Raw genomic sequence first — 14,311 nt, forward strand, 5'->3', positions numbered from 1 at the left:
AGTCCTATTGATGAAAAAGAACGACGAGAAATAAGAGCCAGTAGCATACACAAAATAACCAACGCTGAAAGAGTTTCGCAACATCATGTTTGCTAGTTTACCACCCTGACCACCACCATTTAGAGAGATTCAAATTGTCCTCGCTTCATATCAAGTTGAACCATCCTTGTTGCATTTGGAGAATTCAACAGAATACATTTGGCATGGAACTCCTGTTCAGCTCAACAGAGTACCCTAAGATGGTTGAACCGATATGGATGTTTGCTCGCAAGTAGAGAAAACTCCTCGGGTGCTTTGGAGGACAGTGCAACCGCCACCAGGATTCAGGTGCTCCTCAAACCGCAGTCAAAGTTCACTTAACCCTGATAAATTACAGTAGCTCAGCTACTTTCAATGCGGCAGATTTGACTCTATATTATGAGGACACAAAACCTTTGACAAATGAAGTCGAAACATTTCTAGCTCTAAAAGACTGACGTGGGGTGATGTTCGCCAAGCACAAAAATCCGCAATTGGTGACACTAAACCAGTTTGGTCCAGGCACAAAAGGGATCGACCAGTTCTTCCAAGAATGGGGTCCCTCATATTGGGAGTGAGGCCCACTCATCTTTACCCTAAGTCTATATATGTGTTGTTTGTTATGTGTTTGGGCAGAGCTTTTACTCAAATTTTTGTGATGACAACCAATGACGTCAAATTTTCCCCAATGAGAGCTATATCTGAAGGCGAGAAGGTGCTCCAGCTCTAACTCATCTAGAAGTGGTGTCTTTCCATCCCCAAACTGCTACCCGATTCCTCCCTCCAAGTACCAAACTGCTGCGATCGCCTCCAGCCAGCCGCCAACTTTGTTGCCATCCTCCCAGCAGCCCACACAACCCTCCAAATCAACTCCAGACCCTTCCCAACCTTCCTTGCAGCTCCCCAACCAGCTGGTCAGCCACCAACTCGCTTCCAACCACATCCTCGTTGCAGCCTCCACTGTTTCCACCCTTCCTCTTGCTGCCATCAACTTGAACAACCCTCACGCATCATTCCTCGACTTTCTACTTGGTGTCTGACTACAGAGGTAACCGTTGCCTCGCTGTAATATGTTTGTCAAACATCTTTTCCAACCCCAAGCTGCCTTCCAAACCTCACCGACCACCACCCCCTTGGGATCCACCCTCATTGAGTGTTTGTGCTGTGTCAATTACTATTTTTGATTTATGGTATAGTGATTGTTGTTATTTCCTATTTTAGTCTGTTTTTTGTAAGTCAATGTTTAAGTTTCAATAATAATATTTGTTTTTCCTATTGTGGTTTGGGTTAACTCTGGTATCACTTCATGCATTGCACAGTGAAACCAAATTTAATTGTTCAAGAGAACATTACCTTCACAAACTTAACAATGCTTCATAATATCAAGTATGTAATGCCTGGCAAATGTATGACAAGGTGCAACCCAACACGTGCAAAACAAGTCATTTATGAGTATAAAAATCTAAAAGACGCGCTCATCATACACAAACGTTGTGTTTTAAATGAAATAGTGATGATGAGCATGACAAAACTATAGAAGAGGAAAAGAGCAATAAAAAACTTTATTTTGAAAGAAAACTTAATTATACCACTAAAAAACTAATTTGTTTAAAATGATAGGTTTTTTCAATTTTTAGAAGAATAAATTTTACCATTTTATGAATTAGAATTCAAACATTTCATATTGATTTAATTCATATGTTTATTTTATCATTTTTTTCATTTATAAATTACATTGACATGTGTGTATATTATTTTAACAAATTCAAAAAAATTCAAACATAATTTCAAGTAATAAAGTAAACAAATGAAATAAGAAAGTGATAAAAAAAGAAGCAAAAAGAAAATAAGTCGCCAATAAGTAATACAAGGAAGCATCAACTAGTAAAATTTTTCCGTTCTTACTTTGGATTAGTCTATCCGAAAGCATATTTTTAGAAAGCATATAATTATTATTCTTTTTGCATTTCTAGCATTGTCTATTTACATATATAAAATATAGATCTAGGAAGATATTGAAAATAAGGTATAATCACTTCAAACAAGTTGTATCCCAAACACTAAGCCCTACGCCCACAAGCAGTAAAACATGTCATAATCCATAACAACCTAAGGAACTATTGCCTATTTAAAGGAGTAGAACATTATGAGTGGCTTCAGAAATAATAGCCAAAGCACGACACACAAATAGAAAAAGAACACCCTACAAAAACTTCACATAATTAAGTAATTGAAGCCGCTCTCTCGTAAGTGTATGTGCACATTGAATAGTCTGTACCGATGCATAAATAATTCTCTTTACCTCCACTCAAAAGTTATTCTTGGTCATTAGCTTTATCACCTTTGCTTGCACTGCTAAGACTGCAATAATGATAAAGGCCACAATGAGGATCAACAACATTGTTAGTCATCTCTATACACCTTATCAAACTTTTTGTATTGATGCAGTATAAATGCCTAATATAGATTGATCAATTACTTTAAGAACAATGAATGATGATATAATTGGTTTGTTTGTATATCAAGTATAGGCCATAAATATTAAATGATATTAAACCTAACCTCTCAAAGACCATGTGCCATGATCTTGTTTGCAATTCAATAGTTCCAATTTTATAAGAAAGAATCATTATGAATAGAAAATTGAAAAAAAAAACCTTGAAATATTGGTGCTATTTTCCTTCTCATTAAAAAGAGTGTATGCTGGATTTTAATTGGTAGTTTGCATTTGATCGTTGAAAACACCACATGATTAGGGCTTAACATCCTATCAAATTCTAGAACATTATCTTTAATATATTACAGTTATGTTTAAATTCTTAACTAATAATAACTATTTTGTTCAAATTGCATTTTTTTTGTTGACCTGCTAATTAGTGGTAAAATTAAATCCTACTCCTAAAAGACATTGTCATATAACCTTAAGTTAATATGTCAAATCTGATGTAGGCTGCTAAAGGGTTTAGGATTTTTTATTGAAAATTAAAATTCAGTATAGATTCAGATGCAAGTTACAATTCCAATTAACAACCAATGAGCACAAAAAACAGGTTATTTATAATTTACCATTTACAACTTTTGATCAAACATACGAAAATTAAATTTAATTCATGTGAGAATATATTCAATTATACCATAAACTAAGAAGAAGAATGTTGAGGATCGTAAGAAATCACTCAAGTGATTAAGGTTCGTGCAAAAGGAAGAAATTTAAACTGTAACAGATCTGAAAAAATTTAATAACATTTTCAAAAATTTAGAAAAGAGGAGAGAAGAGAGAAAGTCGCCAAAAGCTAAAGAGATTGCTTCTCCAAAAGATGTTCAAAATTGCACTTAATTAAGTTTTAGAAATCTGAAAGGATAAAAATTTGCACAACCAATAAGAAATTTATCAAGCATGGACTCGTTTTCTTCACATGCCTTGAATACCTTTTTCTAGGATTTGAACCCCAACCATCCCCTAAGGCGGGAATTGACAATACCAATAAGCTACATGTACCGGAGGGAAGCCCACACCACAATGAAAATAATAATAATATTGTTGCATGCCAACGATAACAAATAAAGACTCTCCTAATGGAAACAAACGACACCAAAAATAACAACACAATCATGAAGATACATCATACAGACTCCAATTAGGGCTATGACAGCAGGTGGGGGCGTTAACTGCGGCAGGTCAGCTTGCTAGGAGGTGTTGGAGATGATCGACGGCCTGCTGTATGGAAATTAGAGGAAAGGCTGGGATGTGTTGGAGACAGACAAAGGCCAGCCAGAAGGGAGCTGGAGGAAGGCAGCTTGCTGGGATGGTGCAGAGGATGATGGACAACGACCTGGAAGAGGTCGGCAGGGGTCGGGACATCCCCTGGAAGCGTGGACAGCAACCTAGAAGATTTAGCCAGTGGTCGGGAATGCACCCAGTAAAATGGACAGCAACCTCGAAGGTGCGAGATGGAATGGCGGCAGAAGGATAGCTGCTGGAGGCGGCGAACAGCAGCAGGGAAGGTGACTGGCTTGGCCGGCAGAAGGCAGGGACAGCAATTAGGCAACTGGAAGGTCGGTGCGGCAGCGAAGAAGATAGTTTACGGCAATTGGAAGCGGGGCCGAAGAGGGGTGTGTGAATAGATACATATATTGTCGAGGACGAGCTACAATCGGACCACCACTTGGACTCTTGGAGACAGATACCATCTTGGACGAGCTACAGCTAGAGCACCCTCTTGTCGTTGGATACAACCTACGGAGGGGAAGAATGCCTCAAAGACAACATTTAGAATATGCAATTATAAAAAAACTGTCTTAACCTTAACAAACATGTATAAATAAGAAGGGGTTAGCAGATAGATTAGGCAAATAGAAGAAAATGAAATAAATAAAGGAGAGGTGATGGGAAAGGAAGAAATTTAAAATTAAGACAGAAGTAGAAGGTTGCAGATAAGGTAGGGAATCAAATAAAAAGGGGGACACGCGATTACTATAGCAGCTACAGTAACACGTCGCAGTATCGCGTCCACGGTAAGCTCCCGCCTCAATCTACCGAGGTTGGGGAAGCTTCAACCTTAATCATAGAAGCATTTAAGGCAGAAAAATTTTGGTGGGGTGACTTGAGTAGGGGCGGATACTAGGGACCCGAGGATAGGAATAGGATTAGGCTGGCTCTGATAACAAATAATATCGGAGGAAAGCCCAAACCACAATGAAAATAATAATAATATTGCTGAATTCCAACAATTAAAAATAAAAACTCTCCTAATAGAAACAAACGACATCAAAAATAGCAACACAATCATAAAGACACAACGTATAGACTCTAATTAGGGCTACGATAGCGGGTGGGATGTTGGCGGCAGCAGAGCAGCCTGCTGGGAGGTGTTGAAGATGGCTGGCGGCTTGCAGGAAGGGAGTTGGAAGAAGGGCAACCTGTTTGGATGTGTTGGAAACGGTCGACAGACTGCCAGAAGGGAGCTAGAAGAAGGTGGCCTGCTAGGATGGTGCAGGAGATGGTGGTCAACAACTTTAAAGAGGTCGGCGGAGGTTGGGACAGCCCCCCCGGAAGTGTGGACAACAACCAGGAATATGTTGTCGGTGGTCGGGACAACACCAATAGAATGGACAGCAACCTAGAAGGTGCGGGATGGGATGGTGGCAGCAGGATAGTTGTTGGTGGCGGTGAACAACAACAGAGAAGGTGAGTGGGGTGGATGGAGCGAGGTAGGGACAACAGGTAGGTGGCTAGAAGGCGGATGCGGCAGTGGAGAAGATAGTTTGTAGCTGCTAGAAGCAAGACCAGAGAGGAGAGTGCGGAAGGTTACATATCTCGTCAGGGTCAAGCTACAACCGGAGCACCATCGAGACTCTTGGAGACGGTTACCGCCTCGGACAAGAAACATCAGAAGCATATTCTCGTTGTCGGATACAACCCCCGAAGTGGAAGAACGCCTCAAATGCAGCACTCAGAAATCTGCACTCATAAAAAAAAACTGTTATAACTTTAGCAAACATGTCTAAATAAGTAGGGGTTAGTAGATAGATTAGACAAGTAGAAGAAAAGACAATGAATAAAGGAGACGTGATGGGAAAGGAACAAATTTGAAATTGGGATAGAAGTGGAAGGTGATAGATAAGGTAGGGAATCAAATAGGAAAAGGGGACCAGCGGTTACTATAAAAAACTATAGTAACGAGTCCGCAGTATAGTAGTAGCTTCAGTACCACGTCAACGGAAAGCCCCCGCGTCACTATATGACCAGTGGCAATATTTATTTAAAATCCTCGTGGAATCTTAAAAAAATAAATGCCTAAGGAACAAATTGCTAGAGTACCAAGGAGACACCAATAGCCAAAACCTAGAATAATCTTAATAAGTTACAACACACTAATAAAAATACAATTCCGATTGATCAGACATACAAAGCAAACCTTGCAAAGTACTTATCAATCAATCACAACAAGATCAAGTATGCTACAAACATGAGAAGCAACCCTCAAAAAATTATCTGCATAATAGAACCATAAAACCCAAAATAAAAAAATGAAAAAAAAAAAGAAAGAAAACACAAAACAAAATCCACATAACCAAGCAAACAAAATCGCAGAAACAAAATAACAAAAAAAGGGTTATAGGAAACAAAGCCCTGCAAATAGAATAGGACAACGAACTTCAAAAATCCCACAAATAACATAATAAAAGCCTTAGAAATAGGATAGCATCACAGATACGTAAATATAGACTCCAGCTAACACCAATGATTATAACCAAAATTCAAAATCAAAATTACAAAATTGAAATTTCTAAAATAATTATCACAATGCAAGCAATTTGCACTTTCAATGACCGCAAACTTAAAAGATCCGCATCACCAGCAAGCAAAAATTTAGTTACCCATCACTACAAAAGAAGAGATAGTAAGAACAGAGTGAATTCTGTAATATTAACTATCAGGATGAAACAAACATAATTAAATAGGCACATTTATTCAACTTCAGCTTAAGAAATACTTCACCATCTAAGTCATCAACATTAGACAGAACTGAGATGCTCCCTCTACGGTCTGAGACAACAGCAGTGTCCATATCTAGTAGAGTGCAGTCAGCAACCAATCTCTGTACGGGATCAGCATAAAGCTGTTCCAATTTCCTAAGATCCTGTATAAAAAGAACCAAATGGGTAGGTTACCCGGCCCAATTAAAAAATCCTAAGAATATCATAATAATGTGCCATGCACTTACAATAATTAAACAAGGCAATAAAAATGATTGATGTGAATTCAGGTTTAGCAGGGACACCGTACATCTGTATAAGAGTAGAAAAGAATGCCGTCGCGACAATCACCAACTGCAATTCTAGTGAAACATGTATTCAAGCAAGTTATGGTAAAGCGTGTCTTGGTCATGGAATGCTTTCTCAGCCGCAGAGGATTATCAGTCACAAAACAGAAGACGTTCAGCTGCACAAATGTTGCTCATTAGTGACGAATATCAGGAATGGCTTTTTAAGTTCATATATTAAGCATTTAGTAGCACGAATTAAAAAAACAGTACTTCGTAACTTGAATTGGAAAACAGAAATAACCATCGAAAGTTAAAAACAGCACAAAAATTTATTAGCAACCCTTTACCAATATACCTCAATTACGTAATGCAAAAATGAAAACTTACAATATTACCGGAGGAAGCCAATAGATAACGGTTTAGAAATGGGCAGACAGCAAGAACAGCACCAGGCAATTGATTCTGATAAATCACCCTGAAGTTTCCCGCTTCCATTTCTTCAATTTGAATTCCATCACTACTCCAATCATCTGGACTGCTACCAACACTGGTGCTTGATAACTTTTCAGCTGCATGCCCAACAGCTTCATGCGAGGGGGAAGGAATCAGAAGAGATGAAAAATTAGAGTAATAGGTCAATGAACTGCTTTCAGAAGCATTTTGTGTATGGTCCAAGTTTAATATGATAAGCCGTCCCTTTGTACTGTAAATTATGCACAAAATTATCACATCAGACAAGCAATAAAAAATATTGAAAAAGCTCGAGGGCAAGGCTCGTTATACAATAAATCAAGGCTCATTATACAATAAATTATGCAATTCTCATTCAACATAACTTTGTAAACATAATCGTTTGAGTGTTTTTGTATAGATATGACATAAGTTTTGGTTTTTAATACATAAAGCAAGGAAGAAAAGAATGAAATCTTCAGGACATTATGAACAAAATAATCAGGAATTATATGGAAATAAACCAATATATTCTGCACAGATTTCTGAAACAAAAAAAAAAAATCAATTACTTTCAATTTAAAGTTGCAAAACTATAAGCAGTTACCACTAACAAGGCATGAAAAACACCGGAAACAGTACCTTTCTGCTTCACCATTAGGCATGATAGTCCGGCCAGGACACTGACTAGTCCCAACCACTAATAGATGCTGATATCCTATTCTCATTATTTGCATGCATTTTGCTGTTTCACCAAGCTCGCATGAGAACTTTGATATCATTACTCCATTAAAAGGATCCACACGGCAAATATCTGATGAGAAAGAAGTGTCCCGAAGTCCGGTCCTCAATATTAACAATGTCTTACTTTCTTTATGGTATAATACCTTTCGTGGAGTTCCTTCAATTGAGAATTTACCAACATTAAGTCTTTTCCGATGACCCAGTTCAAGCTGCCGTATTAGATGCGATGAAGAATGTTGAAAACAGATATGACAAAAGTTAAAGAAAGCAACAACGAAAGCAATTGCTTTATAAATAAAACAGTTAAATAGCATGATAAACACGTAAGCTGGATCAATCCATCAACAAGAATAAAACAGCACCAGTTGCAGATTTTTCTCTCTCCTGCTAGGCCTGAGATTAGTTTATTTTACTTCACGATCAAATAATCCAAATATTCATCAGCAACAATTTGCAACCCATTCAATATTCAAAATCACTCAAATAATTCCAAATCATGACTAATTCTTTCCATCATGGATAATATCAGTCACTATTACTGTGAAATCCCTTACGTAGAAGGAAACTAAACTCTTAAAATATCGAGGCACCCCTACTTGTAGTTTCAATGAAAACTAATAAGTTAAGCATACATTTATGGGAATACTCTTGGGACAGTTGACCTCTATAGAAGTTACACCAATGCCAAAAAATCATGATGTCATTAGGCCAAAGTGGACAAAATCTCAATGGCCAAGATTTTGGGTTGTTACAAATGGTATCAGAGTGTTACACCATTTGAAGGTGAGAATTATCATATAAGATAAAGTGCTACGTCATGGGAATCACCTCTTGAACCCAATATTGGATAAAATGCTACATGGTGGAGCAACCTTTGGATTCTATAGGGGCCACCTCTAAAATCATATTTGCAGTGAGGATGATAATGGGTAAAGAATACTAACAAGCATGTTTGTTATTTAAGTTGGAGAAATTGTGAAAGACCTTGAGTAGAAGAAAGATGAATAATTTAAAATTTAGATGTCTTTAATGGTCAGAATTTCAACAGAAACCATACAGTTAAGTGTGCCCCTATGTGAACACCCTTGGAATGGGCAACTGTCTGGGAAGTTACACAAATGGGACAAAATTGTGAGAACATTAGAACAACGTAGGCAATATTATATCAATGGATGAGAACATGGGCTATTATAATAATGGTAATAGCACTACAAAAGAGAACCTATTCCAATATACCACTTTCTCAAAAGGCCCAAATTTCACTATTGCATAACTGGTAAAGTATATATCAGAATGGCCAAGATTTCAGCCATGATGATTAAAGTAACAGTAACACAAAGGCAAACCAAACATGTATTAAAAAAAGAGCAGAAAAAGTTAAATTTTATATGAGTTTACCTCAATAAGGCAGGTTGTCCTACCACTTCTAATATGACTTACTATTTACAAATACCGATTTAGGGATCCTAGAAGGTGTTTGGAAACTGAATTTGACGAGGAGGTAGAGGAATAGTAAGAAAATGAAATTACAGGCTATCAACGGTATTTGGAGAAGGATAGAAGACGTTCGGCAGCTGTCCCGACTGAAAAAAGCAATGTAAACCATGAAACGGTATGTCACGGATGTAGGGTTGGGGAGTCGGTTGAAATTACAGCATGGATGACGGCGGGACAGAAAATTAGAACGAATAAAAGCAGTTTCCCTGCTGCAAACAGTGTTGGCTGCAATTTGGATAAAGGAGGCCTCCAAAAGTTCAGGAGAGATCACCACCTCGATCCTATCAGGTTATAGACATTGCTTGAAAGAAGTCAAATGATGCATCACAGAGATAACCAGGAGAAAACATCTCCAAATAACAAAAAACAAAACAAAAGTCCACTCAAGACAGAAATTAACATATAAATAGTCTCTCAAGTAAAAACCCCACTTTAAGAAAATTAGAAAATAAAGAAGAAGGAAATAAAAGAATAGAAAAGAAATAAAAAAAGGAATAAAATTTGGGCCAAAACAGAAATTTGGACGGCAGCATCTCCTGTGATCCCGTCTGTGATCTGCAACTATAGCAAAACCCGTGGTTGGGTATTCTGCTGGTGTGAAAAGAATACGTGTCCCACATCATTCTCCTCAGATAGGCGGGACTTCTCCTTTTTTTGCTAAAATATTTAGGAATTGATCTATCATCATCATAACAATATCACTTTCTTTCTGTCTCTGAGGTAGTCTCATTGCAAAATCTATACTCACGTTCATTTCAAGTTAACTCCAAAACACGTCTTTCCAAAATCTGTCATGATGGAAAATATATACATCCATTTTTGACACAACCTGGGATGGAACTACACATAGACGTATATGCTCACAGAGCAAATCTTGAGTCATGAAAATGTAATGTGCTTCTCCCTCTTCTTTTACTCGGCTGGGCACATTCAAGAAACAAATTTATCTAGAAGAACTAATTCTAGAATGAGATATGTAGCAAACACCACTTTTAGTAACACACACCCAATAAATAAATTGTCAGTCAAGATGTCTAATAGTTCCTTCAACAGCGGATATCCCTATTCAGTAAGGACTCCTCAAATTACCTATATTCTAGACAACCAAGGTTAATCCAGTTGGAGTCTCTCGTGGCTGAGCTTGAATAATTAGCTTCTCTTCCACGCCGGTTGAAAGTTAGGACTCTTCTCTGAAGTCTTCATCCTCTACTGTGTCACAGTCCATTTCTTCCACTGCTCCCTGGTTAGAACATACTTTGTTTGGGAAATCTGATGCACTGTGCCCAGAATCATGAAGCACTTTTTGGCTGGGAAAATTTAAAAGCGTTGGTTGGCCCAACCTGTTATCCACTTTGAATTGTATTCTCCTCTAGCGAGGTTGGTTGGGATGCCTCACTAGGTGTATTCTTGTTGTTTTATCCTAAGTTGAACTCTGTCTGTAAGATGTGACAGTCGTCTACTATTGTTCTCTATCGGAATTTGACGCTAGGGTCTAAACTCTTGTAATGTCCAATAGGACTGCAACTGGACCACGTTGTCAATAGAGAATCTCAATTCCCTCGAATATTGATCTATGACTTTCTCCTTGGGCTCCACTAGCCCACATTTCAACATAAATTGTTCGAACTCAAATGTGAACTCCATCACTGATAGATTTTATTGTTGCAACTGATAAGTATTTGCGTTGTATCCCTCTTTTCATCTTAAACAAGGTACTAAGTTTACTCTTCCCTTCTCGATATTAAAGAATCTTCAAGTTCTCACATAACGAAGATACACACTTATTTAACTGAATGGAGGTTAGCTTCACCATTTTATTCGTTGGAATATCCTTGAATTCAAAGACTTTTTATCGTCTGTATTCTAGATCCCCGCGACCGTCAAAATCAGAATAATCCATCTTTACTCTAAGATCATGGCTTCCTTGATATTCAATGTTGAATCATCAAGATAGTGGTTCTTTGTCACTGAAAGTTGTCTGATGAAAGGGATTCACTTCCTTTTCTCGAACTAATAAGTTACCGCTGTGGCTACGGGAGTCCTCACCGGATTGTTTTCTCTCGAAGGTGGAGAACCTCAATATCATCTGGTCGATTTCTCGCAACATATCTTCCAAATTAAGCTTTTGGAAACATCTTTGTGAATTTTTCCACAGCGATATTGTGATTTTCTCCCGCTCACATTTCCGACGGATGTAGCATTGTGATTCAAGGTTGGTTGAGGTTTAGGGTTTTTGTGATATGTGTCAGGACGAATTATTGGTGGAGGTAGGAAAGTTGAATTTTGAAAATTTAGGAATTGCGATAGGGATGGTTAGGTTAGGGTGGATTTTTTTTTTTAATTTTAGATTTGGGGCATACAAAACAAATCACTAAAAATTTAGGGATTGCAAATCTTTGATACAGATCAGCGCTCCTACGTGTTTGGAAAGCGACGCGAAGGAGTTGGAGGAATGGTAAGGGAATAAAATTACAGGCGATTGATGATATTCAACATTTGTCCCACCTGAAAACAACAAAGAAAATCACGGAATGATGTGGCACAGATGTCGAGGAGGTGTCAGCTAAAATTGTGGCATGGAAAATAGCTGAACAACGAACTACGAACAACACTTGGCTGTGAGTTGGACGACGATGGAGGCCTTTGAATGTCCATGGGAGATCACCACTTTGATCCTATCAGGTTACATACACATCGTCAGAAAGAAATCTAAAGATACAACACTCTAATAGAGATAATCATAAGCAAACATCTCCAAATAACATAAATCAAATAAAAAATCCCCTCAAAATAGAAATTAACATATAAATAATCTCCCAAGTAAAAACCCTATTTAGAAATAAGAAAAATAGGAAAAAAAGAAAAAGTAAATGAAGCAATAAGAAATAAGTCAAAAAGGAAGAAAATTCAAGATGAACTAGAAATTTGAACTATTGGTTCTCCCTTGATATCGTTTGCGGTCTGATAATGTAGCAAAACTCGCGGTTTGGTATTTCACGTCCGATCCCTCCATATAAAATTATATGAATATCTTTCTAGTTCAACTTCCATGAGAGGGTTACAAATCACTCCAAGAACGCAACTCTAGTCCTTTTCCCAAGCTCAAGCATTATGGTTTGCATCAAAAAAACTAGAACCTCAAGATCACTCAAGGAATCAACAGCAAATGAAGATGATAATGATCAAGCAACAGTCAGATAAGAGCAAAACACCCACTAAGACTATTATCTTCTCCCGTCATCCTTCAATTAAATTATCACTACATTCGATATCAAGGACTCCCTTATATATCCCAGTATGGAGGAGGGTCATAGCAAAACACACTTCAAAAGCCTCGAACAAATCCCTCTACCCAGTCCAACTGTTATAGCTGCAACATGCATCACCTTTCTCACATAACAACTTATTGACAATTTGACACACTTGTTTTAGTTTATTGAGTCGGTTGTATACTTTTTTGAATTAAAAAGATAGATAAAAAAAAGTTGGTTTGTGATACTTGTGAGTTTGGAAAGTTTACTAGGAGCTCTTATACCAGTTCCAGGAATAGGAGTTATGGCATTCTATGTTTGAAAACCACGTTCTACAAGTTCTATGAATGGTTATCAATATTTTGTGAACTTTATTGATGTTTTTCTCGTGTTATTTGGTTATATTTGATGAAAAACAAGAGTGATGTGTTTGCATGTTTTAAAGGCAACCACAAGATAATCCTAACTCAATATGATGCATTCGTGAAAGTATTGAGGTCTGATAATGTGATTAAGTATGCCAACAAAGCATTTGAAAAAAATTTGTCAGCCCAAGATATGCAACATCAAACCACATGTTCATACACATCAACGCAAAATAGAGTTGCGGAGAAGAAGAATAGAAACCTTCTAGAGGTAGCCCGAATCATGATGATCGCAATGAATGTCCCAAAACATTTATAGGGATAGATAATTTTGACAACTGCTCAATTAATCAACAAAATGCCTTCGATGGTGTTGAATTGAAAGTCCTCTTGTCAGATGTTGAAAGAAGATAATATTGGGATCCTCTCACTAAAGGTGTTTGGATGTGTATGTTACAGACTATCAGTAGAGAAATTAGATCCCAGAGCTGTAAAATCTGTGTTCGTAGGTTATTATGCTGCCCAGAAAAAGTATGTCTGTTGAAGCCCAATAGAGAAGAGAATGTTTGTGAGCATGGATATGTCAGTTAGAGAATCTGAACTATATTACACCCAAGAGATGACACCCTTCGGTGACTCGCCAGATACTGGAGATATGAGGAGGTGAGTAGCAAAGGTAAGAGTGGTAAACATGGGAGTGAAGCCTTGTCCTGTGATGTGGGATGAATTAGTTAAGGAACTCAGAGGTGGTGAGTTTCAAGCTGAAGGTGAGCTAGGCGGCGAGTTTCAAGCTGAAGGTGAGCTAGGCGGCGAGCATTTACTATAAGGACAACCTTTGCACTAGTAGTAAATATGAGCACAGTGAGGACGTTGATTTCTCTGGCAATGAATGGTGGGTGGAAGTTACACCACCTTGATGTGAAGAATGCATTTCTTCATGGTGAGTTACTAGAAAAGGTATATAAGGAGATAAAAACATGATTTAGTACAGTCCAACAATGGGCAAGGTGTGTAGGTTCAGAAAGACATTGTATGGTGTTGACCTCACTTTTGGTTGAGGTCTAGAAAACTTCTTTAGTAGCCTAGGTCTAGCCATAGGACTTTCCTATTGACTAGTCTTAGAAAATTAGAAGAGGTACCCCACCATTAGAAATTCAAAACTCTTCTCTTTACTCAACTTGAAATTCCACATATTGACCTTAACTTCTAGCATTTA

The 14,311-nt window shown here is 37.8% G+C and overlaps 1 protein-coding gene across 3 annotated transcripts in view; it reads right to left on the bottom strand.

Annotated features, from left to right (window-relative positions):
* Positions 1-14,311, bottom strand: part of LOC110023521 (pre-mRNA-splicing factor RSE1) — a 65,139-nt gene that overhangs the window by 12,293 nt on the left and 38,535 nt on the right. Inside the window, exons 8-12 of one of the 3 annotated variants that reach the window (XM_020722987.1) lie at positions 7,881-8,191; positions 7,176-7,491; positions 6,809-6,964; positions 6,521-6,662; positions 2,267-2,379 (exon numbers count right to left, since the gene is read on the bottom strand). In XM_020722987.1, the coding sequence (XP_020578646.1) occupies positions 2,327-2,379; positions 6,521-6,662; positions 6,809-6,964; positions 7,176-7,491; positions 7,881-8,191 (978 nt within the window). In that variant the 3' untranslated portion in view covers positions 2,267-2,326. Of the gene's footprint in view, positions 1-2,266; positions 2,380-6,520; positions 6,663-6,746; positions 6,965-7,175; positions 7,492-7,880; positions 8,192-14,311 lie in introns of those variants that run through there. The other 2 variants (XM_020722986.1, XM_020722988.1) reach the window with 2 other exon arrangements.

The sequence above is a fragment of the Phalaenopsis equestris genome, unplaced genomic scaffold (genome assembly GCF_001263595.1).
Source record: "Phalaenopsis equestris unplaced genomic scaffold, ASM126359v1 Scaffold000224, whole genome shotgun sequence".
In the NCBI taxonomy this organism is placed as follows: Eukaryota; Viridiplantae; Streptophyta; class Magnoliopsida; order Asparagales; family Orchidaceae; genus Phalaenopsis; species Phalaenopsis equestris.